Below are 27008 nucleotides of genomic sequence, written 5' to 3'. Positions count from 1 at the left end.
GGAATTATTAGGAAAGGGATAGAAAATAAGACCCAGAATATGGTACGCCCACATCTTGAATACTGTGTACAGATGTGGTCTCCTCACCTCAAAAAAGATATTTTGTCCTTAGAAAGGGTTCAGAAAAGGGCAACTAAAATGATTAGGGGTTTGGAACGGGTCCCATATGAGGAGAGGTTAAAACGACTGGGACTTTTCAGTTTAGAGAAGAGGAGACTGAGGAGGGATATGATAGAGGTCTATAAAATCATGAGTGGTGTGGAGAGGGCCGATAAAGAAAAGTTATTTATTAGTTCCCTAAATAGAAGAACTAGAGGACGCCAAATGAAATTAATGGGTAGCAGGTTTAAAACTAATAAAAGAAAGTTCTTCTTTACACAGCGTGTAGTCAACCTGTGGAACTCCTTGCCAGAGGAGGCTGTGAAGGCTAGGACTATAACAGAGTTTAAAGAGAAGCTAGATAATTTCATGGAGGTTAGGTCCATAAAAGGCTATTAGCCAGGGGATAAAATGGTGTCCTTGGCCTCTGTTTGTCAGAGGCTGGAGAGAGATGGCAGGAGACAAATCGCTTGATCATTGTCTTCGGTCCACCCTCTCTGGGGCACCTGGTGCTGGCCACTGTGGGCAGACAGGATACTGGGCTAGAAGGACCTTTGGTCTGACCCAATACGGCCGTTCTTATGTTCTTATCTACTAATGCAGGTTAAAAGATTTAAGATACAGCAACGTATTTTGTGTTGTGAATCTGGATAAGGAGCTTTATTCTTTAGTATAATATGAACGTTATACCTAGATTTGGTATCTGTTTTATAGGTATTTATTAACCAGAGAGTCTTCTGGGGCCTTGGTACATTACACACCATGAATGGGAATGTACGTAGGCAATTAAAAAACTTGCAATAACTAGTAAGTAACCCTTTTTGTTTGTAAGATATTTACTTCTCTTATGAGTAAATTGCTCATCGGTCATAATAACGTAAGAATGGCCATACTGAGTCAGGCCGAATGTCCATCTAGCCTGGTATCCTGTCTGGCGACAGTGGCCAATACCAGATGCCCCAGAGGAAGGGATTATAACAGGTAATCCTCATGTGATCCCTCCCCTGTTTACTACTTCCAGAGAAACAGAAGCTAGGGACACCATCCTGGCCAATAGCTATTGATGGACCTAACTTCCATGAGTCTATGTAGCTCTTTTTTTAATCCTGTTAAGGTTCTAGCCTTCACTGCGTCCTCTGGCAAGGAGTTCCACAGGTTGACTGCGCTGCATGAAGAAAAACTTACTTTTATTTGTTTTAAACTTGCTGCTTATTAATTTCATTTAGTGACCCCTAGTTCTTATATTATGGGAATAAGTAAAGAACTTTTTCTTATTTACTTTTTCCATACCACTCATGGTTTTATAGACCTTTATCATATCCCCCCTTAGTCTTCTCTTTTCTAAGCTGAAAAGTCCCAGTCTTTTTAATCTCTCTTCATATGGGACCCATTCCAAACCCCTAATCATTTTTGTTGCCCTTTTCTGAACCTTTCCTAATCCCAATACATTTTTTGGGGGATGACGTGACCACATCTGTGCACAGTATTCAAGATGTGGGCGTACCATGGTTTTATATAGAAGCAATAAGATATTTTCTGTCTTATTCTCTATCACTTTTTTAATGACTCCTAACATTCTACTTGCTTTTTTCACTGCCTCACCCACACTGAGTGGATGTTTTTAGAGAACTATCCACAGTGACTCCTAGATCTCTCTTGAGTAGTTGTAGCCAAATTAGTTCCCATCATATTCTATATATAGTTGGGATTATTTTTTCCAATGTGCATTACTTTTCATTTATCAACATGAAATTTCATTTGCCATTTTGTTGCCTAATCACTTAGTTTGGTGGCATCTTTTTGAAGCTCTTCACAGTCATATATAATTGTAGAGGTTATATTCTATCAAACAGTGCTGTGTAGGTAGTGGCCATCATAAGTATTACTATTAAGTCTGATTCTGTAATAGGAATTACGCAATGTATGAGATTTTTTTGTGAGAATTGTGCATCGTTTTTGTGAGCTTCATTTTAATAATTTTGTCTTTCCCTGTTTTTTCCTTTTAAATTATCTGAAGTACGTGAATGGAATATGTTATAAAAAAAATCATAGACGTTTATAGAACATATCTGCTGTTGTAGATGAACAAGATAATCTCAGAGGAGGAAACCTTTTTCTATGCAGCCTGAGCAGAACCTTATTTCTAGTTGGAATTTCCTAATATCTGTTTCTAGCCATTGGGCTGTCTTATGCTTCTGCCTGATACATTAGAATGCTCTAATAATAAGTACCTTCTCTTCATCTAAGTTTTTGTGAACCATGATCGAATTGCTTCTCAATGTTTTTTTCTGATAAACGAAATATACTGTGCTCCTTAAGTCTCTCATTGTAAGGCATGTTTTCCACATTTGTGTCATTAGCCATCCTGTACGTTAAAGCCTATGGCAATATTGTATTTTTGGAAAGTCATCCTCAAAGTATGGATCATGACCCAGTACTGCGTCGCAGAAAGACAGTCACTGGGTGGTCTTGCTGTAGGGTGAGAAGATGACCAGGAGGTGGTATGACCAGCTTCCTGCCTGTTCTGGCATCGCAGGCTATGCTGTGCCCTGGAAGCAGTCAACAGGAGGTCCAGCTCCTGCACCACCAGACAGAGTCTGCACCTCTTGTACCCTACCTCCATGCCCCAGCACAGAGTCCTTGCCCACATATTGAACCCCTCTGCCCTACCCTCCCCAGCCTGCACCCGAAACCCCTCATCTCTGGACCCACACCAGAAACCCCCTCTTGCACAAGACCTGTTGTTCCTCTTTTTTTTTTTTTTTTTTTTTTTTTAAAAGGAAGAATGGCTCTTGCGGAAGAGGGGGGTTTTGTGCAAAAGCAGCTGCTAATTAATTATGCAAACGAAGCATAGCAGTATTCAACTCCGTGCTTCATTTGCATAAGCTTTTGCAGAAGAAGGCTACAGTGTAGATGTAGCCTCAGAGAGCAGTTGCAGAACTGCCTTACTTCCATGTGCTTCAAATTCAGAATGCTGCATATTCTTTAACCTCTCTGTTCATGTGGTACCTGAAAATAGTTCTCCAGTAGCAATTAAAAGGACTCCTCTTGTGAGAAGGTGGTTGTTGTGGTGGTGGGGATGCTAAGCCCGCTTGTCCAAGGTTTAGGGATCAAGCTGGAAAAAAAAAAGTTCATGTCTGCCCCCTCGTGATACCCTTTGTTCAGCTGACCTTAGAGAAGTCTTCCTCTGTCCTCATTGACTCCTTCCAATCAATATTTTCTCCAGTTTTCTCTCTAAAATCAGTGTTTACAAATCAACCATGCCATTCAGCCTCTTACCTGCACTTCAGATGTTTCTGTAATTGACAAACATCCTAGTATTGACTCTCACATAGGAGGGAATAGTATCTTTCACTACCAGTTAAGCTTTGTCCATAAAATAAGTAGTCTAGTACAAACCTAGGATAACTCATGCTCATAGTTAACTTTCAATGTAACTTTTTATGCCACATGAAAATGCTAATCACATTATTATTTTGTGAAAAAAGCCTCAGACTATATAGTAGACACAATATGCCAGTTTTTCAATACTCCATAGTCTTGACATGGAGCTGCTTTTAGTTAACTGAATTGATAGTTTAATATGTGCTTTTTCTGTGTATGCTCTCTCATTAGAAATGGGATTTCTTTCCATCTCTCAGGCCACATCTACACTATGAGATCGAATCTATTTTGGTCAATTCTGGTCACCCAATTTTGCCAAATCAAAGGTCTGTCCCCACATTGTGGGGAAGAATTTAATGTAGTTCACATTAGCACATCTCCATTAGGAAGCCTGTTGTTGACTGAAGAATGATGCACTGTGGGTAAATATCCTATAGTGCCTGCACCACTTTGCATAATGGGTTATGATACCTGTGCATGCTGAGACCAAAACTGCAGTGGATGGTGGTTCTTCGAGTTGTCCTCATGGGAGCTTCGCCTTTAGGTGTATCAGCTCTGCTGTGCCTTTGATCAGAGATTTGTGACAGCAGTGCTTGCAGTCAGCTGTGCACGTGGTGTATGACGTCTGAAACAGCTACTCTGCATGCGCAGCTGACTGTCTTCTCAATTCCTTCACAACCATCGCCAGCTTCGGTCGCAGCTCAGCAGTCACTCTTTTACCTCACTGAGAAGTTACATAGTTTATAGGTAGACAGTTGTTACTATAGAATTTGTTTTAATAGTTAATAGTTATTATTAGTCTGTCTTACCCTCCATTGCGATGAGAATTTTTTTTAAAAAAAACCTTTCACCTAGGATAGTAGATTAGAAGTAGTTTAGAGAATTAAATATCAATGTCAACCTCAGCAATATCAACACCTGCTGAAACCTTGCTTTCCCTGGAATGTGCCTGGCTTTTCCTGTTTGAAATGATGCATGAGCTGCAGGCTGTCCATTTCTATTTCTGATGGACACAAACAGTGTGTCTTTAGTTGGGGTGAGGAGTATACCACAGAACAGTGCCCTCACTGCAAAAAAACTTACATCCCGAACAAGAAAAGCCAGAGAGCTACAATTAAAAATGATTCAAATGGAGAAAAAGGCTTGGCCGGCTTCAGACCCGGAACAAATCACCCTGCCCAGGCAGATGTCCCTTGGGACAGTATCGGAGAAAGGGGGCTTCCACTTGATTGAGCTCAAAGGACCAGGAAAAAGCTCAGGAACAAAAATAGAGGTCCTTTTCCTCCCCAGGAATGGATTCTCCTTTGAGGAAGGTTCCCCTCCACAAGAGTACTGTCCCTGTACCCTCAATACAAAAAGGGTCGGACAAGCAGTCTGGCAATGATAAAAGCTGCGACTCCAAGCAATAAAGCTCGTGCCTTATCAAAGACACCAGCAGCGGTGAAATGCAAAGCCTCTATGCTGGCACCGATCAAAATGCTGTTGGCACTGGCTGCAGCACCATTCCACCCATGGCAGCAGTGTCGCCACCAGTGAAACACTTGGTGCCAATGACCAGAGTCGCCAAACTGCGGCAAGCCCTGCTTGCCAGCCGCGCTGTCCGGCGATCTGCGCATGCGCAGATCACCCAAACCCAGCTCTTCTGGGTTACAATCTACTCGCCACGGGCGAGTAGATTGTATTATTTGTCGAGCCCTGCCGATGACGCACAAAAAGTTGGCACCAAAATAAACATCACTGCAGATGCTGCGAGCCCTGCTGGTTTCCATACTGCCCCCTCCTCTGCTGATACTGCAATTTATAGCTGTGGCGGAGTTCTCTATTCGGTACTGGGAATACCCTTGTTTGGCACTGATGGTACCCTGAACACATCCAGGTATAACTTCTCACCCACCCCAGCCACATCAGTGGTCCCAATATTTAGCATTTAGACACACTTACCGACACACTCCTCACCCAAGCCTAATAAAAAATACAACAATGGCAACCACTGCAGTGGCTCCCATCACCTATCCCACCCAATTGGCCATCTTGGGACCCACGGGCAGCATATGGAATACAGCAGATGCAGCAGTCACAACTGCCATTTCCAGGGTCATAATCACACGCACCAACAGTACAGTCTCCAGATCAATACAGTTCAGATGCAGAAGAGAAGGACATGGATATTACATACAAGGAACAGACACCTTGCTCGCCTCTATCCACGCACGTCTCATCATCGTCCCCTGACGATACAATCATGCCCCACCACCGATCTCTGGGGATGATTTTAGATTGTTCCAAGAACTTTTAAAGAGAGTTGCGGACACTGGAGATTTCCTTGTCAGCTGTGCCAAAGTCACAACATAAACTGATGAACATATTACATGCATCTCCACATACGAAATTAGCTATCCCCATGAATGAGGCTCTCATGTATCCTGTCAAAAATATCTGGCAGATGCCTGTCACAATATCTCTGACCTGCAAGAAGTCAGATAGAAAATGCTATCTTGCCCCTAAAGGAGCAGACTTCCTATTTTCCCACCCAGCCCCAAATTCCCTCTTGGTAGAGGCTGTAAATCAAAGAGGGAAATGACAATTTATCCAAACCATCCCCTACGACATGGACTGGCAGAGACTAGACTCGATTAGGAGAAAAGCATATTCATCTGCAAGTCTCCAGCTCACAATAGCCAATTACTTGGCACTACTAGCAAAATACGCACTCCATATTTTTGATTAATTAGCATCTTTTATTAAATGCCTCCCAGATAATAAAAGGGATCACTTAAAGTCAAGTGTTAATGAAGGGGTGCTAATTTCTAGTACTGCTTTACAGGCCCCACTGGATTCCGCAGACACGGCCGCCAAATCCTTAGTCTCTGCAGTGGTGATGAGGCTTCAGCTCTCGAGAGAAGTCCAAGCAATAGTCGAAGACTTGCCATTCAAGAGTACCAAGGTTTTGCTGAATTCACAAATGGCTCTTTACACACTCTAAAGGACTCAGGGGCCACATTAAAGACTCTTGACATCCACGTACCTGTCACAAAAATAAAACAGGGCATGTCATTCACACAGAGGTACAGACCCAAATCCTTTAACCAGCAACCAATAGATGTCGACTATGCCAAAACAGGTGCAGACAGGCCTCCAAGCAGTCAACATGCCAACAACCATCAACATCCCGACAAGCATTTTTAAGTCCTGGTTGAGGGTCTGATGACCTCAAAATTTCCACGGCAGCAATTCAAACACTCCACAACATTTGACCGCAGACTACCTGTATTCTATGCAGCCTGATGTACCATCACCACCGATAGATGGGTGCTGGAAATCATAAAAGCTGGTTACTGCATCCCGTTTTTTATCACCCCCCCCCCTTCCCCTTCCTATCCCGATTGCCTGTCCCTCTTCACGGACCCCTCTCATGGACATGTCCTCATACAAGAGGCGGAACACCACCTAGGACTTGGTGCCATAGAAGAGGTACCAAAGGAGCAAAGAGGCAAGGGTTTCTACTCCCATTAGTTCCTCACCACCAATAAGTTGGGAGGATGGAAGCCACAATATTAGACTTCTGCAAACTCAGTCACTTTGTACGTTACCAATGATTCAAGATAGTAACCCTCGCCACAATTATTCTTGCCTTGGAAAAGGGATCGTGATTGTCTACTCTCAACCTCCAGGATGCCCATTTTCATATATCAACACACCCATTGCACAGATGCTTTCTTCATTTCATAATAAAAGACAAACTCTTCCAGTACACAGTGCTACCATTTAGACTCTCAACAGCCCAATGAGTGTTCTCAAAGATTTGGCAGTAGTAGCTGCATACTTATGCAAAATGGGGATCACAATATTCCCATACGTAGACTGTCTAATAATGGGCACCACAGGGTGAGACACAGAACAAGCTGTCTCAACTACCAGAGCGCTATTCCAAAGCCTTGGACTCCAGATAAACATAGCAAAGCGTACACTGACCCCAACGCAGACATTAGAATGTATAGGGGCATATTTAGATTGCAGAAAGGCCTCTTTTCTGGAGCACAGCTTTTCAGCAATCTAGGAGTTCATATCAACAGCGCAGACCAGTCTGATCATAATGGCCCAGCACTGCCTACATATATTAGGGCACATGGCGGTGGCCACGTTTGTGGTGCCTCCGGCCCGCCTATACATGATGAAGCCTCTCCAGGCATGGCTATGCACAGTGTACTGGCCACACATCCATCATATGAGCAACTTACCATGCCGGCCAAGATAAGAACCTCACTTACATGGTGGACTCTACACAACAATGTATGTGTAGGGGTCCTCTTCCAATAAACCCCACTATCAGTAATGATTACTACAGATGCTTCACTACTGTGCTAAGGTGCACACCTGGACCATTGAGTGTTATAGGCTCAATGGACTCAGGACGAGACAAGGCAGTACATCAACCTACTCGAACTCAGGGCAGTACAAAGTGCCTGTGCATGCTTTCTACAGCTGATCCAGAACAGTCCAAATTCTTACTGACAGTATCACTAGAATGTATTGTATCAACCAACAGGGAGGAGGCAGGTCATATCAACTGTGCTGAGAGGTGGGTCTGCTTATGAGAATGGTGAATCCCACAGAACATACACCTGGTCACAACTTACCTCCCTGGAAAGGACAAGGTACTTGTGGACAATCTAAGCCAGTGGTTTCTAGTGTTTTTAAGCATGAGATCACTTTTGGAATTTTAAGTTCAATCCAAGATCTACCTCAAATACCCTTGCCCCACCTCCTTCCCACCTCTTCTCCAAGGCCCAACCCCTGCTCACTCCATCTTCCCTCTCTTTCCCACCCACACTCACTTTCATCAAGCTGGGGTAGAGGTTTGGGATGCAGGCTTGAGGGATCTGGAGTGTGAGAGGAGGCCCTGAGCTGATCTTGGTGCAGGCAGTTGGGATGTAGGAGGGGGTTCTAGGTTCAGACTGTGGGAGGGCGTTTGGATGCAGGGGTGCTCGGGGTTGACAACGGCTTGGGGTGCAGGAGAAGGTTCATGACTGGGGTAGGAGTTTGGGATGTGGGCTCCTGCTGGTGGCTCCTCTTCGGTGATACAGTGGGGCTAAGGCAGGGTCACCCCGGCCCTGGCCCACTCCCAAAAGTAGCCAGAAAACTCCATCCCAAGTCCTGTTGTTCCCCCTCTCTGCTCTGTGGAGAAAGGATACAGAGTGGAAGAGTGGGTCCCCTGACATCAGCCTCCCTCTCCCACCCTGCACAGAAAGCAGGAGGCTCCCAGGTGGAGGGGCAGCTCCAAGGCAAAGGGCAGGAGATGAGCAGCAGTGGAGGGAAGGGGCAGCTGAAGTACAGGCACTTGATAGTCTCTTGGCCAAACCAGTCAGGATCACCAGTCAGAGGCTCTAAGATCTACCAGTACATCCCGATCTGCTGGCTGGTGACCACTAATCTAAGCAGACAACTCCTACAAAATCACGAATGGGAAATTCATCAATGCTGACTCTAACTCTTCAAGAAGTGGGGGTTTTCAACAGTGGACCTGTTTGCTACATTTCCCATGCAAATGCTCATTGCCCGTATTATTTCTCCAGAGCGGGCATAGGCCCTTACTCCTTAGACTATGCCTTCACTATACAGAAGAAGGCACTTCTGTCCTACACATTTCTCCCGTTCTCACTAATACAATGGGTGATCCTCAAGATCAAACAGGACAGGGCCAGAGTAATCCTTATAGCCCTCAACTGGCCCAGCGAAACATGGGATCCATACCTCTTATAGATGAGCATCCGACCACTGCATCGCTTCCCACCAGTTCTATCTCTCCTGACACAGCGCAACAGTCATAGAATCATAGAATAATAGGACTGGAAGGGACCTTGAGAGGTCGAGTCCAGCCCCTCGCCCTCAAGGCAGGACCAAGCTCCGTCTACACCATCCCTGACAGATGTCTATCTAACCTGTTCTTAAATATCTCCAGAGAGGGAGATTCCACCACCTCCCTTGGCAATTTATTCCAATATTTGACCACCCTGACAGTTAGGAATTTTTTCCTAATGTCCAATCTAAACCTCCCCTGCTGCACTTTAAGCCCATTACTCCTTGTCCTATCCTCAGAAACCAAGAGGAACAAATTTTCTCCTTCCTCCTTGTGACACCCTTTTAGATATTTGAAAACCGCTATCATGTCCCCCCTTAATCTTCTTTTTTCCAAACTAAACAAGCCCAGTTCATGAAGCCTGGCTTAATAGGTCATGTTCTCTAAACCTTTAATCATTCTTGTCGCTCTTCTCTGTACCCTTTCCAATGTCTCCACATCTTTCTTGAAATGTGGCGCCCAGAACTGGACACAGTACTCCAGGTGAGGCCTAACTAGTGCAGAGTAGAACGGCAGAATGACTTCACGAGTTTTGCTTACAACACACCTGTTGATACAACCTAGAATCATATTTGCTTTTTTTGCAACAGCATCACACTGTTGACTCATATTCAACTTGTGGTCCACTATGACCCCTAGATCCCTTTCCGCCATGCTCCTTCCTAGACAGTCGCTTCCCATCTTGTATGTATGGAACTGATTGTTCCTTCCTAAGTGGAGCACTTTGCATTTCTCTTTATTAAACTTCATCCTGTTTACCTCTGACCATTTCTCTAACTTGCTAAGGTCATTTTGAATTATGTCCCTATCCTCCAAAGAAGTCGCAACCCCACCCAGTTTGGTATCATCTGCAAACTTAATAAGCGTACTCTCTATCCCAATATCTACATCATTGATGAAGATATTGAACAGTACGGGTCCCAAAACAGACCCGTGCGGAACTCCACTTGTTATCCCTTTCCAGCAGGATTTAGCACCGTTAACAACAACTCTCTGACTATGGTTATCCAGCCAATTATGCACCCACCTTATCGTGGCCCTATCTAAGTTATATTTGCCTAGTTTATCAATAAGAATATCATGCGAGACCGTATCAAATGCCTTACTAAAGTCTAGGTATATGACATCCACCGCTTCTCCCTTATCCACAAGGCTCGTTATCCTATCAAAGAAAGCTATCAGATTAGTTTGGCATGACTTGTTCTTCACAAACCCATGCTGGCTATTCCCTATCACTTTATTACCTTCCAAGTGTTTGCATATGATTTCCTTAATTACCTGCTCCATTATCTTCCCTGGGACAGACGTTAAACTGACCGGTCTGTAGTTTCCTGGGCTGTTCTTATTCCCCTTTTTATAGATGGGCACAATATTTGCCCTTTTCCAGTCTTCTGGAATCTCCCCTGTCTGCCATGATTTTTCAAAGATCATAGCTAAAGGCTCAGATACCTCCTCTATCAGCTCCTTGAGTATCCTGGGATGCATTTCATCAGGACCTGGTGACTTGCTGACATCTAACTTTCCTAAGTGATTTTTAACTTGTTCTTTGTGTATCCTATCTTCTAAACTTACCCTCTCTCTGCTTGTATTCACTACGTTAGGCACACCTCCAGACTTCTCGGTGAAGACCGAAACAAAGAAGTCATTGAGCATCTCCGCCATTTCCAAGTTCCCTGTTACTGCTTCTCCCTCCTCACTAAGCAGTGGGCCTACCCTGTCTTTGGTCTTCCTCTTGCTTTTAATGTATTTATAAAAGGTCTTCTTGTTTCCCTTTATGCCTGTAGCTAGTTTGATCTCATTTTGTGCCTTTGCCTTTCTAATCTTGCCCCTGCATTCCCAGATACACCATCCCAATATTCAGACATTGCATCTCCAAGCGTGGATGTTAGCTGGCTGAACACCATGAAGATGACTTTCCCAGAACCAGTGTAGCTCATCCTCACAAATTCCAGAAGACCTACAACAGGCATGTCAAACTTGAAGCCTTTTGAGGGCAGCACAAACAAAAACTGATAGCTTTCAGGGTCACCAAAGAAAATGTACTTCTATGGGAAAGTCTTAATTATGTATTATTATAGATTATGTTTTAAGTATATTTTATAATATTTTTTCAGGTCTTGTTTGAATATAATACAATAATTTGATGTGTAAAATTGTTATTTGCATCCATGAACACTTTGAGTTTAAGGTGCTTCAGCTCCTCCTGCTCTAACCCAATGCCCTCTCTCTACCACAGAGCTAGGCACCCCCAGCCCCCCCCCCCCCCCCGCTCTAACCTAATTCCTGGGTCCAGAATCCTCCATCGCCATGCACTTCTTCCTCCAGGCGCTGGGGCGTATACACAGAGCGGCAGGCCATGAGGATGCGCTTTCCAAGGTTCCCACCTTCTAATATTACTGTTGCTTCATAATCACGTAAAGGTGGAGCATCCATGGGAATACTTCTTGAAGAAGAAGGTGCGGTAACTGGAGTTCTTAGAGGTGGTTGTCTCCATGAGTGCTCCACTACCCATCCTTCTTCCCTTCTGCTTTGGAGTTACATACATCTGGGTCAGAGAAGGAACTGAGGAGGCGGTCAGCTGTGCATGCAGAATAGCTGCTTCAGATCTTGTGTGCCGACACATCGCAAGCACAGCCGACCATGGGCACTGCTGTCACAAGTCTCCAATCAGAGGCTCAATGGCACTGATGCACCTAAAGGTAGAGCACCCATGGGGACAACCATTTCAAAGAACTCCAGTTACTGCACCTGGTGAGTAACCTTCCCTTGTGGGTTCGTGTTGTCAGCGTCCCATAATGCATTTGTGTAGTCCCTTCCCACTTGCTTGAGATGAATGTGCCTTTTTTTGGCTCTGGTTTCCCACGTAAACGCCATATCAGCGTGAACATTGAGCCCATTTTGCATCAAACGATTGTGATGTTTCTGTCTACTTGTATGTGCCTAATGGTTCAGTATGTTGAGAGCGTATGCATGTCACTCCATTAGGAAGAGGATGAGGACAAATTTTGGGATCCCATGGACTTACTGTTCATGCAAGTCCTTGTGCTGATGGAAACGCAGCCGGCATTTGATCCTCTGGACAGAGAGGGATGCCAGCTCTGGTCCTGTGAGAAAGCACAGACTGGTGGGACCACATAGTGCTATAGGTCTGGGATGATCAGCAGTGGCTGCAAAACTTCCGAAAGCACAAGGCCACGTTCTTGGAGCCTTTGTGAATGTCTTTCCCGTTGCCCTGAAGTGCAAGACTATCAGAATGACATGTGCTCTGACCGTGGAGAAGTGTATGACAGTTGCCTCTTATGGAAGCTTGCAATGCCAGACAACTACTGGTCAGTTGGGAATCAGTTCAGAGTGGGGAAATCTGCAGTGGGGGCTGTTACACAAGTAGCCAAGGCAATCAATACCATTCTGTTATGGAGGGTTGTGCCTCTGGGAAATGTAGATACCATAGTGGATGACTTTGCTGTGATGGGCTTTCCTATCTGTGGTGGGGTGATAGACTGAATGCACATTCCCATCTTGGCCCCCGACCACCTTGCCAAGGAGTACATAAACCGCAGGGGGTGCTTCTCCATGGTGCTGCAGGTAGCTGGTGGATCACAAGGGCCATTAATCAACATCAATGTGGGATGGTCGGGAAAGGTGCAGGATGCATTCACCTTTAGAAACTCCTGCCTCTTGAGAGAGTTGTATACTGGAACTTTCTTCCCTGATTAGAAAATCAGAATCTGAGAAGTGGAAATGCTCTTAGTGATCCTAGGTGACCCAACCTACCCCTTGCTTCCTTGGTTCATGAAGCCGTTCACGGGCAGCCTAGACTGCAGTAAGAAGCAGTTCAATTGCAGGCTGAGTGAGTGCAGAATGGTGACTGAATGCCCTTTTGGGTGTTTAAAGGGAATGTTTAAGAGTCTCCTGACTAGGTTGGACCTCAGTAAATGCAACATTCCCTTTTTGGTAGTAGCCAGTTGTGTGCTCCATAATCTTTGTGAGAGCAAGGGGGGAAATTTGTTTGTCAGGTTGGGGTGCTGAGGCAAAGTGCCTAGCCAGAGAGTTTGAGCAGCCAGACACCAGGACAATAAGGAGAGCACAGCAGGAGGTAGTGCAAATCAGAGAGGCTTTGTAAGAGTTTTTTGAATGGTCAGTTTTGAGACTCATGGAAGTTGGTCTCAATGAGGTACATACAGTGTGTTTGCTTGTAATACCCCATGCCCACCCTGCAGTACAAGCAGTAAAGAGACTGTTCAGAAAACATGTGTTTTTATTTAGCGAAGACAGCAAGGAAAGAAAAGAAGTCCCGGGTGGGACCCCAAAGGAGGGGGAGGGGACTTAGAAACACGAGGAGGACAGCATTTTGCCTCCCAAGGCCCTGGAGATTGCATGTGAGGCTGCCCTTGAGGTTTCCCCTCCCCATGAGACTGCCCTTGGGGACCCTTGGAGTGGAGGCTATGGAACTGGCGGAGGGGGAGAAGTTATTTTGCATTGGTTGGAAAGGATCCTGCAGTGTGTTTTTCTCCAGGGACGCCGCAAGGAGCTCCATCACAGCCATCAGGGAGGCAAAGATATTGTCCTGTTGCCTTGCTTGCAGCTCCCCGCACATTCTCCTCTCCTGCCATTCTGCCTTTCTATCCTGGCACTCAGCCCACATCTCTTCCAGAAGTGTGTTCCTCCACTCCATTTGCTCCTTAAACGTCTCTTGCTTTGTCTGTTTTTGACTTGTGCAGATTTGCAGGCAAACAGCTGGTGGAGCCAGGAGTGTGCAAAACAGTTTTGCTGTTTACATGGGAAGTGATAAGAAAACGACAGCGACCTGTGTACAGTGATGGCACCCCAAGATTAACTCTTTATATAAGGAGCTAATCTGGAACAAAATGACTAACGTACATGGAAAAACTGATCTCCCAGCTGTGTGGCTCACGTAGAACTTACACAAGGGAGAACTATAGATATTGTATTTAAAATAAGATTTCTTTAGTTTTAATGTAACATGCAGGGGCGGCCTGTCCATATCGGCGAACTAGGTGGTTGTCTAGGGTGCCAAATTAAATGGTGTGCCAAATGGTGGCGCAATATCATTGAGGGATTTGGAGGTGGAGGCGCCGATTGCATGGTTCGCCTAAGGAGCCAGTTGCTGGCAGCTAGTCTAGGGTCACCCCTGGTAACGTGGGTTCATAGGTAGAACTCTTGTTGACTTCAGGGGGCCAGGATTTCAACCACAGATTTAGTGTCAAGAAAAGACCATTGTCATCAATTGTAATAATTGTGTCCTGAAGTAAATATGATATAGTAGTTCTGTAAATAAGGTGCACGAGTTATTGTGTAAGTACGTACATGGCAGGTTTGTTATTTCTGCATTGACCATAATTTCTAATCTTGATGTTTGTGCGTAATTGCAAGACATGGCATTATTTTCTGTATTTATTATATTGGTTAAGACACGTGTTATGGAAATATATTCTGCTAGTTCTTTGGTACTAGGAGTTCATACTTCTCTACGTGACATGTAAAATGCATACCAAGCACTTACCCCAGCAATTGTTGATTGATATGTATAAATGGTTTAAAGATATTTTGAATTAATTCATTCAAATGTTAACTATACCCAATTTTCATTATGTTGTTCCCTTTATCCAGTCTGCCAATAAGAAACCTCGAAAGTCTCCAGGAGACAAGAGTCGTTCTGAACCTGGAACTAGAGGAATAGGTCGTGGAAGAGCAAATGGTCATCCTCAACAGAATGGAGAAGGGGACCCTGTCACTTTGTTTGAGGTGGTGAAACTGGGGAAAAGTGCGATGCAGGTAAAATAACGAATGTGCTGGCTGTTCATTTTTGTTACAGCTTGATTACTTAATACTGTCAGACTGTAACAAACACATTTTGTAAACCTTGTATTGTGGTGGCTATATTTTAGATAATCTGTATCAGATTGATGGAATTTCAGAATATTATGTCGAGATTCCTTCCCCCCCCCCCCAATCTTAAATGTTGAAATGAAGAAAGAAAAGTGGAATGTGTTCAAGAAGGAGACTATATGTGGAATAACCAGAGTGCTGGAAGAAATCTTGAGCTTTAGTTAATTTACTCACTATTTTGTTTTAAAATGGAGAAACAAGTGAGTACTAAAATTAGGGAATATATTAAAGCAGCTTTTCATGAAGTTTATCGTGTATTAAGTTTAGCAAGGAAGAAAAGATGTGAGATTTTTAAATGCAGCAGGTAAACTTTTAAACAGTACTGGAGTGACTTAGAGCCCAAGTCCTTTTTTCAGTTAATTCTAGAGAAAAGAAGTCATGTCCTTCACCTCCAGGATTATAAACTTCTGGCTAGTAAAATAATTTCAGTAGAACAACTAATCAGTTATTTTTTGTCAAGGTCCAAGTTTCTTGGTCGTTTCAGACTCAAGAAAATAATGAAATAATCATAACAATTAGGCTGTGAATGTGTCATGGAGGTCACAGAAGTCATGGATTCCATGGCTTTCTGGAACTTCCATGACTTCTGCAGCAGCCAGTGCAGTTGGCCCAGAGGCTGCCTGTTGCTTTTATATGTATAAGCATCTCTTCGGGAAATTTGGGCTAAGCCACATAGGTGCTTTTGAAAATTGTATCTTAAATGACTTAGGCTAAGTCCCAATTTCAAAAGCTGCCTAATGAACTTAAGAATCCAAGTCTTATTGACTTTTAGCAGCACTTTGACTCCTAAGTGCTTAAGTCAGTTTTGAAAATGAGACTGTCTGAAGACTCAGAAACCCTTTGGAACTTTTACCAACCAGACATTAATCCAAGAAAGGACTCAGTTGTGCATTAATGTAGGGAACGCACATTAATCCTTAAGAAAGGAGTAATCCTTACGAAGATCAGAATTCTAAAGTCTCTTATATTTTGTGAATTTGAGGATGTTAAATTTATCCTTTTTATCTAGTAGGTGAAGACAGAACAAATCTTATAAGAGAACTATGGAATGCTTTCTGGTGTGTTTTCTTCATTTTGGTTTACTTCATCAGAGCTTTCGCTTTTGTTTTTCAACAAATGTTCAGTTTTGTTTTGGCAGGATCCCAAAGGATTGTTTGAAATATTAATTTTCAGTTTTATTATGAAGGAACAGATAAATCATCTGTGTTGGATGTTTATCTGAGAGCTATTGATATAAATCGAAGCCAGAGAAAAGGTAGAAATGACTGCTTTGCTGCTGGAGACTTTATTTTTTGAGTGCCTTTGTCAGTTGCTTAGAAAGTAGTTGTATTCCTTCTTTTCTAAATGGGACATGTATAGCAAGATATATATGTGGTGAAACAGACTCCAACTGTACAGTCTGTTCTTGGAGAATTTCTAAGGAGAAATTTGTGTGTGTGTGTGTGTGTGTGTGTGTGTGTGTGTGTGTGTGTGTGTGTGTGTGTGCGCGTGTGTGTGTGTTGTGAACTTTTGATTCAATTCAGAAGGATTTAATCAAGATATGGGGCGGTGGAGCCTTTATCGCTGAAGGTGCTAAAAGCTTTCTGAATTGTATCCTTCCTGTTTTAGCAATCCATCCACTGACTTTGATCTTTATCTACTCAGGTTTAGCACCCTTTCTCCTGATACTTTATGTATAGAGGTAGGGGGGTGGGCGACAGAGCATCTTTCTCTTCCCCTTCCCCCCCTCCTTCCCTTCTATTTATTTCGAGTTTCTTATCCTCTAGTCATAATTCTGGTCATCTGAAGAAGTGGGCTGTGCCCATGAAAGCTCATGATACCATCTACATGTCTTGTTAGTCTATAAAGTGCTACCAGACCATTTGCTTGCTGTTTTTTTTCTGTAACAGACTAACTCAGCTACCCCCTGAAGCTCCTGAAGAAGGAATTGAGTTAGGGGAAGTGGTAGTTTTACTTATTTATTGTGAAATAAGCATGCTAAGCTTGTTGGAAGAGGGGGTGTTTAGAGGGCGGAGTCTTGGGTGCACAAAGAAAGTAGTAGTGTATGTGAGGTCACTCTAATGCAGGGGTGGGCAATAATTTTTGGAGAGGGGCCACTCCAAGGATGTTGGTAAGTGGTCACGGGCTGCACATTTCAATTACCTAAATGGAGGGGGTGTGGAGTCCGGGATGGAGTTTGGCTGCAGGAGGGAGCTACAGGTAGGTTCTGAGGCTTGGGGAGCAAGAGTGAGTATGGGGTCTGAGAGGGAGTTACGATGCAGGAGGGGAGTCTGACACATCAGGGTGTTGGGGTGCAGGATCTGGGAAGCTCTGGTCCAAGAGGAGGTTTTGATTTGGGTCAGAGGGTTGGGATGCGAAAGGGTATGCAAAGTGCAGGTTCTGACCCTTGTTAGGAGGTGCTTACCAAAGGCAGTTCCTGGGGCGCACAGGCAGAAAGGCTACCTGAATGCCATGATGGCCCTATGCCACTCAAAGGAGCTACCGGGGGCAGATGTGTCACTGTGAGACCCTTGGTGGGAGGAGGGCACTAGGTTTCTGTGTGCTGCCTGGGCCCATATGCTCCACCCCTGCAACTGTGAGGATGGTGCTGAGGGTGGAGACCTGCTGCCTTTGTCCTCACAAGGGGCACGCAGAGACGTGCTTGCTAGGGACAGCCGGCCACTTCTGGGAGTGGTGTTGCTAGGACTGCATCAGGCAGGCAGCCTGCCAGAGCTCCCTGCTATGGCACAGGACTACTAGCGGCTCAGAGAGTCATGGAGGGCTGGCCACCATTTTCAGAAATACCCAAGTCCCATTTTCAGTAGTAGCTAGGCATTTAGCTAGGTGAAATTTTTACCTCTGTCAACACTAAAGAATGACATTACTGACAATGGGTGTTACCATAGATTAGGGATGTAAAAGCCTGGTTAATCAGTTAAATGGTTAAACATTAAGTTAATCAACATAGTGGGATCTCATAGCTCCAGGTTCTCTCTCTCCCCCTCTCCCCCCAGCCTATGGGGCTCCTGCTCTGCCCGCTTCTAGCCCCCATGCTGAGGCTGGGGTTGCCACTGGCTCCTGGCTCCCTGCCCCTGAATTAGTGCTGGAGCTGGCTACGCTGGCTGCCAGGTCCCAGCCCCTGTGCTGGGGCTGGCTGCTTGGGGAGCCATTTAATGGCTACTTGATAAGCACCACCCAATAAGGGTGATGCTTACTGGTTAATTGGTTGCCTGTTCACATCCCTGCTACACTCAAATGTGGCTTAACACTTATTTAATTGCACAGGTAGACAGAGAAAAACCACATTCACCAGTGTTTCAGAAAACAAGGTTAAAAACTGGTGAGATGTGGATATATATGCCTTTTCTCCCCTTTCATTCCTTCCCCATACTGAGTTGTAGAGATTGTTGTAGCTGTGGTGGTCCCTGGATATTAGGGAGAGAAGGAAGGTAATGTAGTACATTTTATTGGACCACTTATGTTGGTGGGGGAGACAAGCTTTCAAGCTTAGACTTGAAGAGCTCTATCTAAATTTGAAGGCTTGTCTTTCACCAACAGAAATTGGTTCAATAAAAAATATTACTTAGGGCACTAAAAGTATATACATGTGCACTGTTACATTTTTAATAGTGTGAGCTGTAATATCTCTCTGTAATGGAAACTTAATCTTTTTCATTATAACATAGTCTTTGAAATTACAAAACAACTTAACTTCATGTAGTTTAATTTTCAGGCCTTTCTTCTGTTGCCATTTGCCCTCAGGAGACTTCTGTGCTCCTACATTTTTCTGACATTGTGTTTGCCAATTCATGAAGCTCAACAGAACTTACTTGACATTCATTGCAGACTCTCCTTGTTTCCTGACCTGTGGGAAGATTTATTTGCATTTTCTGTTCAGGATAATTTTTTGGTAGTGGTTTTAAGAAAATTATAGTTGCAAAGTTAGTTGTTTGCATTTTTACCATGTGCTACTCTTTGCAAATATTCCCTACCCCTTGTCTCTTACTCACATTGACTACCCTTTGTGGAGTTCAAGAAGCATTTTGGTACCTTGGACAGATTACTAGGGAGAGGTATAAATGTATAGCTCGAGAATGCAGGGGAGTTAGCAGGAAGGCGAAAGTGCAATTGGAATTTCAACTCGCAAGGGATGTGAAGGACAAGAAGAAAGGTTTCTACAGGCATGTTAGCGAGAAGGTGATCAGAGAGGGTCTGGGGCCCCTCCTGGATGAGGGCAGTAACCTAGTGACAGATGATGTGGGGCAAGCTGAAGTACTTAATGCTTTCTTTGCCTCTGTCTTCACAGACAGGGTCACTTCCCAGACTAATGTGCTAAGTGACGCAATATGGGACGAAGGTGGACAGCCCTTGGTGGGGAAAGAACAGGTTAGGAACTATTTAGAAAAGCTAAACATACACAGATCCATGGGTCTGGACTTAATACATCCGAGGGTATTGAAGGAGTTGGCAAATGTCATTGAGGAGCCTTAATGTAGTGTCCATCTTTAAAAAGGGGAAGAAGGACAATCCAAGGAACTACAGGACAGTCAGTCTTACCTCAGTCCCTGGAAAAATCATGGAGGGGATCCTTAAGGAATCCATTTTGAAGCACTTGGAAGAGGGGAAGGTGATCAGGAATAGTCAGCATGGATTCATGAAGGGCAAGTCATACCTGACCAATCTGATTACCTTCTTTGGTTAGGTAACTGGATATGGGGAAGTCAGTGGATGTGATATACCTTGACTTTAGCAAGGCTTTTGATACTGTCTTGCACAACATTCTTGCCAGCAAGTTAAGGGAAAGTAGATTGGATAAATGGATGGAAAGATGGGTAGAAAGCTGACTGGAAGGTCGGGCCCAGTGGGTAGTGATCAACGGCTCGATGTCAGGTTGGCGGTCGGTTTCTAGCGGAGTGCCCCAAGGTTCGGGTCTACGACTGGTTTTGTTCAACATCTTTATTAATGAATGAGGGGATGGTTTGCACCCTCAGCAAGTCTGCAGACGACACTAAGCTAGGGGGAGAGGTATACACACTGGAGGGAAGGGATAGAGTCTAGAATGACTTAGACAAATTGGACAATTGGGCCACAAGAAATCTGATGAGGTTCACCAAGGACAAGTGCAAAGTCCTGCACTTGGGACGGAAGAATCCCAAGTATTGTTACAGGCTGGGGACCAATTAGCTAAGTAGCAGTTCTGCAGAAAAGGACCTGGGGATTACAGTGGATGAGAAGCTGGACATGAGTCAACAGTGTGCCCTTGTAGCCAAGAAGGCTAATGGCACTAGGTTGCATTAAGAGGAGCATTGCCAGTCAATCCAGAGATGTGATAATTCCTCTTTATTAGGCTCTGGTGAGGCCACATCTGGAGTGTTGGGCCCCCAATTACCGAAAGGATGTGGATGCATTGGAGAGGGTCCAGTGGAGGGCGACCAAAATGATTAGGGGGCTGGAGCATATGAACTACGAGGAGAGGCTGATGGAGTTGGGTCTGTTTAGTCTACAGAAGAGAAGAGTAAGGGAAGATTTGATAACAGCCTTCAACTTGCTTAAGGGAGGTTCCAAAAAAGATGGAGAAAGGCTGTTCGCAGTAGTGATGGATGGCAGTACAAGGAGCAATGGTCTCAAATTGTGGTGGGAGAGGTGCAGGTTTGATATTAGGAAAAACTATTTCACTAGGAAGATGGGGAAGCACTGGAATGGGTTACCTAGGGAAGTAGTGGAGTCTCCATCTCTAGAGGTTTTTAAATCCTGGCTTGACAAAGCCCTGGCTGGGTTGATTTAATTGGGATTGGTCCTGCCTTGGGCAGGGGGCTGGACTTGATGGCCTTTTGAGGTCTCTTCCCGCTCTATGATTCTAAGTTGTAGGGTCTGTCTTGTTGTCATTGCTGTTTAATTTGTTCTCTCCAAGGCAGCTTTGTTCAAAAGTTGTTCTGTATGTAACCGAGTCTGTATGTGGTGTGCGGTATGTGCTGGCCTGCTGTACATGCCTTCTGTTGGTGTGTTTTTCCAGTCAAGCGATGCTATCCAGGGGTCTTTGTCATGCCAATATACCTTTTTTTTTCTTTTTTTTTTTTTTTTTAAAGCAGTTACTAGGTAATCTTGAGTGCTGCTTTTGCTTTTCCATTAGACTGGTTGTGATGTTCAAATTCTGCTTATGTTGCAAACTGAAAATTTACTTACAGACCCACAGAGATCCATTATCTGTATGAACAGTCTCTGGCAATCTGTGCTGATTCTTTGTAGCATTCAGTGGTGGAAGCTGCTCTTGTGTGCATGATATTTTTCCTAATAAAACCAGATATTTATAATCCACAATTATGAGAGATACTTAATATGGTAATATACCTGGGTTCATGCATGACTTACTTTGTGGTAAATTAAATATTTTGTTCAACATTGAGTGATATGCTTTATTGAATTGCAGAATTCACTGCAGATAAAGCCCTGGTGTATGAGATCTTTGATCTCACTGCTTATGTTTGGCCGATGTAAGAAATCTTGGAACTCATGTAAATATGCTTCAGTACCAACAGGCTTCTGTTTATGAAAGCTAGCATTTCAGGATTTCAGATGTTTAGATTTTCATCTGCTGCCTTTATATATAATACCATTTTGTAGTGTGAAGATATTTGAATTGAGTGGTGGCTATACAAAAAAATCCAAGTGACTTGGCAGATGTCTTCCTGTTTGTTCATCTTGGCATAAAGACTGTACAATTGACAGTGCTTTGGCTATGTCTCTATCTGAGGCACCTGTTGATCTGTCACACAATAGAGTTCTGCTGGGTTTATGTTCCTGATGAAACTCTGCCTCCTGGTGCATGCAGAAGATTTCATAATTAAGAGCTGTCAAGCTATCCCTGTCTTTTGGCACTCATGCTGATGATAAAAAGTGTATATAATCCGAACATCAGGATGAACATCAAATACTCTCTTGCATTGTGCATCCAAATGATATTTTTCAATTTTTATGAATATTATTTCAAGAAACTTTGGACCCGTTTGTGTTTTCATTATTGATTCCAGAGGTTTGTTGCCTGTGTCAGCATGGATATGATCATGGCCCAGGAGATACTGGTCAAACTTGGTGTATGAGTAGGAATTCTTTCTGTATTTGAGTATGTTTTTGCTATTTTGGAAATTGTTTGTTGGAAGCAAGTGCTACTGACTGATGATTTTGTAATATTGATGTCCCCATACATCTATTCTGCATTACAGATTCCTTTTATATCATAGTATTTCAGCATCAGATGGTTAATCACTCTTCGATCTGTTTGAAATAATTTTTTAAGGATTTGTGAACACCCATGCTTTATCTTTTTAGTGAGTCTTCTAAGAGGTTCTCTACCTGTGAGACGTAAGGAAGGAATTAATAAATCTCAAAAAGGAGCTATATTTTTGCACATTTTTGTGATTTGGTCCTGTTCATCTTGATTCAAACTTGGGATGTAATAGTATAGTCAATTAACTGATAAGCAAACGCTTATTGGTTAATGCTATAGACTACATACATTTCCCCGCCCCCCACAAATAAATTCTTTAGTGAGCTAGCTAGGAGCCCAGCTTGCACTGGGTCTGGGACCTACCTCTGCTGCAGCTCTGCATTTAAAGTGTATTTCGAGTCAGGTAGACCCGCAGCCTGGCTCAGTTCTGTCTTGCACTGGGTCTGGAAGCTCAGACTCCGCACTCCCCGGTCAGGGGCTGCTACCATCCCATGCTGCTGGCAAGCAGCCAGTCCGTGAGGGGAACTGGTTTTTAAAGTGTCCCCCCTTGTGTACCAGTTCCCACCTGACACCCCAGAGGTAGCAGCACAGAGTGACAGGGGGCTCCTAGGGATTGGGCCCAGAGCGCACTGGCTGCCGGTCCCGCCACTGGGGACTATAGACTAAATGAGTAACTGATAAGAATTCATGAGGTTATTCGACTATTAAATTAACTGTTACTTAACATCCCTAATTCAAACTTTTTCAAGGTCTTGTTTTCATATATTTTAAATGCCAAATTAATTATTATTATTATTATTATAGAAGAGCAAAAGCTCTGCCATAATGAAGGTTGAAACTAAGTACTCTAAAATCTACAGAGGGGTAGCTGTGTTAGTCTGTTACTAACAGATCTGATATTATTTTAATGATAATGATATTTCAAACTCTGGGCCCCTTGCTCCATATTTGTCATCTGAAGAACATAAGAATGGCCATACTGGGTCAGACCAAAGGTTCATCCAACCCAGTACCCTGTCTGCCGACTGGCCAATGCCAGGTGTCCCAGAGGGAGTGAACTGAAAAGTGACTGATCAAGCGATCTCTCTCCTGCCATCCATCTCCACCCTCTGACAAACAGAAGCTAGGGACACCATTCCTTACCCATGCTGGCTAATAACCATTAATGGACTTAACCTCCATGAATGTATCTAGTTCTCTTTTAAACCCTGATAGAGTCCTAGCCTTCACAACCTCCTCAGGCAAGGAGTTCCACAGATTGACTATGCGCTGTGTGAAGAAGAACTTCCTTTTATTTCTTTTAAACCTGCTGCCCATTAGTTTCATTTGGTAGCCCCTAGTTCTTGTATTATGGGAACAAGTAAATAACTTTTCTTTATTCACTTCCTCCACACCACTCATGATTTTATATACCTCTATCATATTCCCACTCAGTCTTCTCTTTTCCAAGCTGAAAAGTTCCACTCTCTTTAATCTCTCCTCATATGGGACCCGTTCCAAACCCCTAATCATTTTAGTTGCCCTTCTCTGAACCTTTTCTAATGTCAGTATATCTTTTTTGAGATGAGGAGACCATCTGTATGCAGTATTCCAGATGTGGTTATACCATGGATTTATATAAGGGCAATAAGATATTCTCTGTCTTATTCTCTATCCCTTTTTAAATTATTCCTAACATCCTGTTTGTGTGGATGTCTTCAGAGAACTATCCACGATGATACCAAGATCTCTTTCCAGATTAGTTGTAGCTAAATTAACCCCTGTCATATTATATGGATAGTCGGGATTATTTTTTCCAATGTACATTCGTTTACATTTATCCACATTAAATTTCATTTGCCATTTTGTTGCCCAATCATTTAGTTTTGTGAGATCTTTTTCAAGTTCTTCAGAGTCTGCTTCTGTCTTGACTATCCTGAATGGTTTAGTATCATCCGCAAACTTTACTACCTCACTGCTTGCCCCTTTCTCTAGATCACTTATGATTAAGTTGAATAGAATTGGTCCTAGAGCTGACCCTTGGGGGACACCACTAGTTACCCCTCTCCATTCTGAAAATTTACCATTTATTCCTACCCTTTGTTTCCTGTTTTTTAACCAGTCCTCAGTCCAGGAAAGGATCTTCCCTCTTATCCCATGACAACTTAATTTACGTGAGAGGCTTTGATGAGGGACCTTGTCAAAGGCTTTCTGGAAATCTAAGTACACTATATCTACTGGATCCCCCTTGTCCACATGTTTGTTGATCCCTTCAAAGAACTCTAATAGATTAGTAAGACATGATTTCCCTTTACAGAAACTGTTGACTTTTGCCAAACAAATTATGTTCTATGTGTCTGACAATTTTATTCTTTATTATTGTTTCAACTAATTTGCCCGGTACTGATGTTAGACTTACTGGTCTGGGATTGCCGGGATCACCACTAGAGCCCTTTTTAAATATTGGTGTTAAATTAGCTATCTTCCATTCGTTGGGTACAGAAGCTGATTTAAAGGATAGGTTACAAACCACAGTTAATAGTTCCACAATTTCTCATTTGAGTTCTTTCAGAATTCTAGGGTGAATGCCATCTGGTCCTGGTGCCTTGTCACTGTTAAGTTTATCAATTAATTCCAAAACCTCCTCTAATGACACTTCAATCTGTAACAAGTCTTCAGATTTGTCACCTACAAAGGGTCAGGTTTGGGAATCTCCCTAACATCCTCAGCCATGAAGACTTAAGCAAAGAATTCATTTAGTTTCTCCGCAATGACTTTATCGTCTTTAAAGGTTCCTTTTGTATCTTGATCGTTCAGGGGCCCCACTGGTTGTTTAGCAGGCTTCCTGCTTCTGATGTACTTAAAAAACATTTTATTATTACCTTTGAGTATTTAGCTAACTGTTCTTCAAACTCCTTTTTGGCTTTTCTTATTACATTTTTACACTTAATTTGGCAGTGTTTACGCTCCTTTCTATTTACCTCACTAGGATTTGACTTCCACTTTTTAAAAGATGCCTTTTTATCTCTCACCGCTTCTTTTACATGGTTGTTAAGCCATTACATGGTTGTTACGAAGTGGGCTGTGCCCATGAAAGCTCATAATAGTATTTATATATTTTTGTTTGTCTCTAAAGTACTACAGGACCACTGTTGTTTTTTAAGTTTTTCAAAAATCTACATTAGTTCTTTGAGGAGTGTCCCTGTGGGTGCTCCATCTTAAGTGTCTGAGCGCCTCTGTGCTTCCAATTGGAGATTTTAGGTAGCAGAGCCCATCGTCAGTTGTACATGCGGGGCTGTCAGTGTGCAACGTTTGAAACTGCTATTCTGCATGCACAGCCAACCGTCCCTGCAGTTCCTTCTCTACAGCAACCGGCTTTGGTCACAGCTTAGCAGTTGCCCTCAACTGTTAGTTAGATAGTATTAGTATTAGATAGTAGTTAGTAGCAGTTTCTCTTTTTTTTTTCAGCTGTTAGTTACAGTTCTATTTGCAGTGTAGTTAAATTTTTTTCCTGTCATTGTTAGTATAGCTAGATTAGATTTTGTTAGCTCTATAATACCGTTTTAACAACTATTAATATTTCTCTCTATTGGGGCATTCCTGGTTGGCCTGGTTTTAAAAGGTGCATAACCTGCAGGCTATCCAGTCCTATTTCAGTGTGTCTGCTGTTCAGGTGAGGCCAATGAGAACTAGAAAGGCCAGGGAGCTGCAATTAAAAATGATGCTCCTGAAGAAAACGATGCATTGTGTTTGTATCTAGAGCACACTATGTCTCCCATCTGAGAGAGCAGTTCCAGGAAGATCAAGACCAAAAGACCCTACCAAGGCTCAAGTACCCAAGAAGAGATCTCACTCTTCCTCAGGGGCTGATTGCCCCTCAAGGATGCACTCTCTTCAGAAGAAGGCTGCCCCTGCACTGGCCTCACCGAAGGTACCGGAAAAGCAAGCAGTCAGTGGGGTCCAGTAATGACAAAGTGTGAGACTCTAAAGAGAAAGCTTGATCTTCTTCCAGTGCATGGACAGAGGCCGAGCAAAAACTGTCTTTGTTGGTGCCAACCAAAACACTGTGTGAACCGACCAGGCCACACTCAGCCTCAGCTTCAAGTACCACCACACTGCCACCCACAGTACAATCGGCATAGTCTAAACAATTGGTGGACACTAAACAGACGGTACTGACTCACTCTAAGTAACCAATACCGTTGGCAAAGATTCCTCTGGCAGCTGTGCTTCTCCCTCTTTTGGTAGTTCTGCAGCTGTTCACTACCAGTGTGTAGCTCTTCGTTTCCTTGGTGCTGGTGACGCCCAAATCAGCACAGATGGCACCCCGAATATATCGCAGTGCAGCCTGTTACCTACCCTGGTGAACTCAGCTCTGCCATTGTCTAGTGATGATGATAATCCTATCCAGGTGCATACCCCAAGGCACTCCTTGCCTAAGCCGACTAAACAACCACAGCAGTGCCAACCCACCATCCATCCCTCCCAACTGGCCTTACTGAGACCCATGAGCAACTTACAGGGCACAGCAGCCTTCTCCGGCACAGAGATCTCAGGCATCCACGGTTCAGTCAC

The 27008-nt window shown here is 43.6% G+C and overlaps 1 protein-coding gene across 2 annotated transcripts in view; it reads left to right on the top strand.

The window, feature by feature from the left end:
- Window positions 1–27008, top strand: part of STAG1 (STAG1 cohesin complex component) — a 301849-nt gene that overhangs the window by 81727 nt on the left and 193114 nt on the right. For both annotated transcript variants that reach the window (XM_075937371.1, XM_075937372.1), the window contains exon 5: window positions 14972–15136. In XM_075937371.1, the coding sequence (XP_075793486.1) occupies window positions 14972–15136 (165 nt within the window). The remainder of the gene's footprint in view (window positions 1–14971; window positions 15137–27008) is intronic.

The sequence above is a fragment of the Pelodiscus sinensis genome, chromosome 10, assembly GCF_049634645.1.
Source record: "Pelodiscus sinensis isolate JC-2024 chromosome 10, ASM4963464v1, whole genome shotgun sequence".
Taxonomy (NCBI): domain Eukaryota; kingdom Metazoa; phylum Chordata; order Testudines; family Trionychidae; genus Pelodiscus; species Pelodiscus sinensis.
This window is presented reverse-complemented; position numbering and strand designations above follow the sequence as displayed.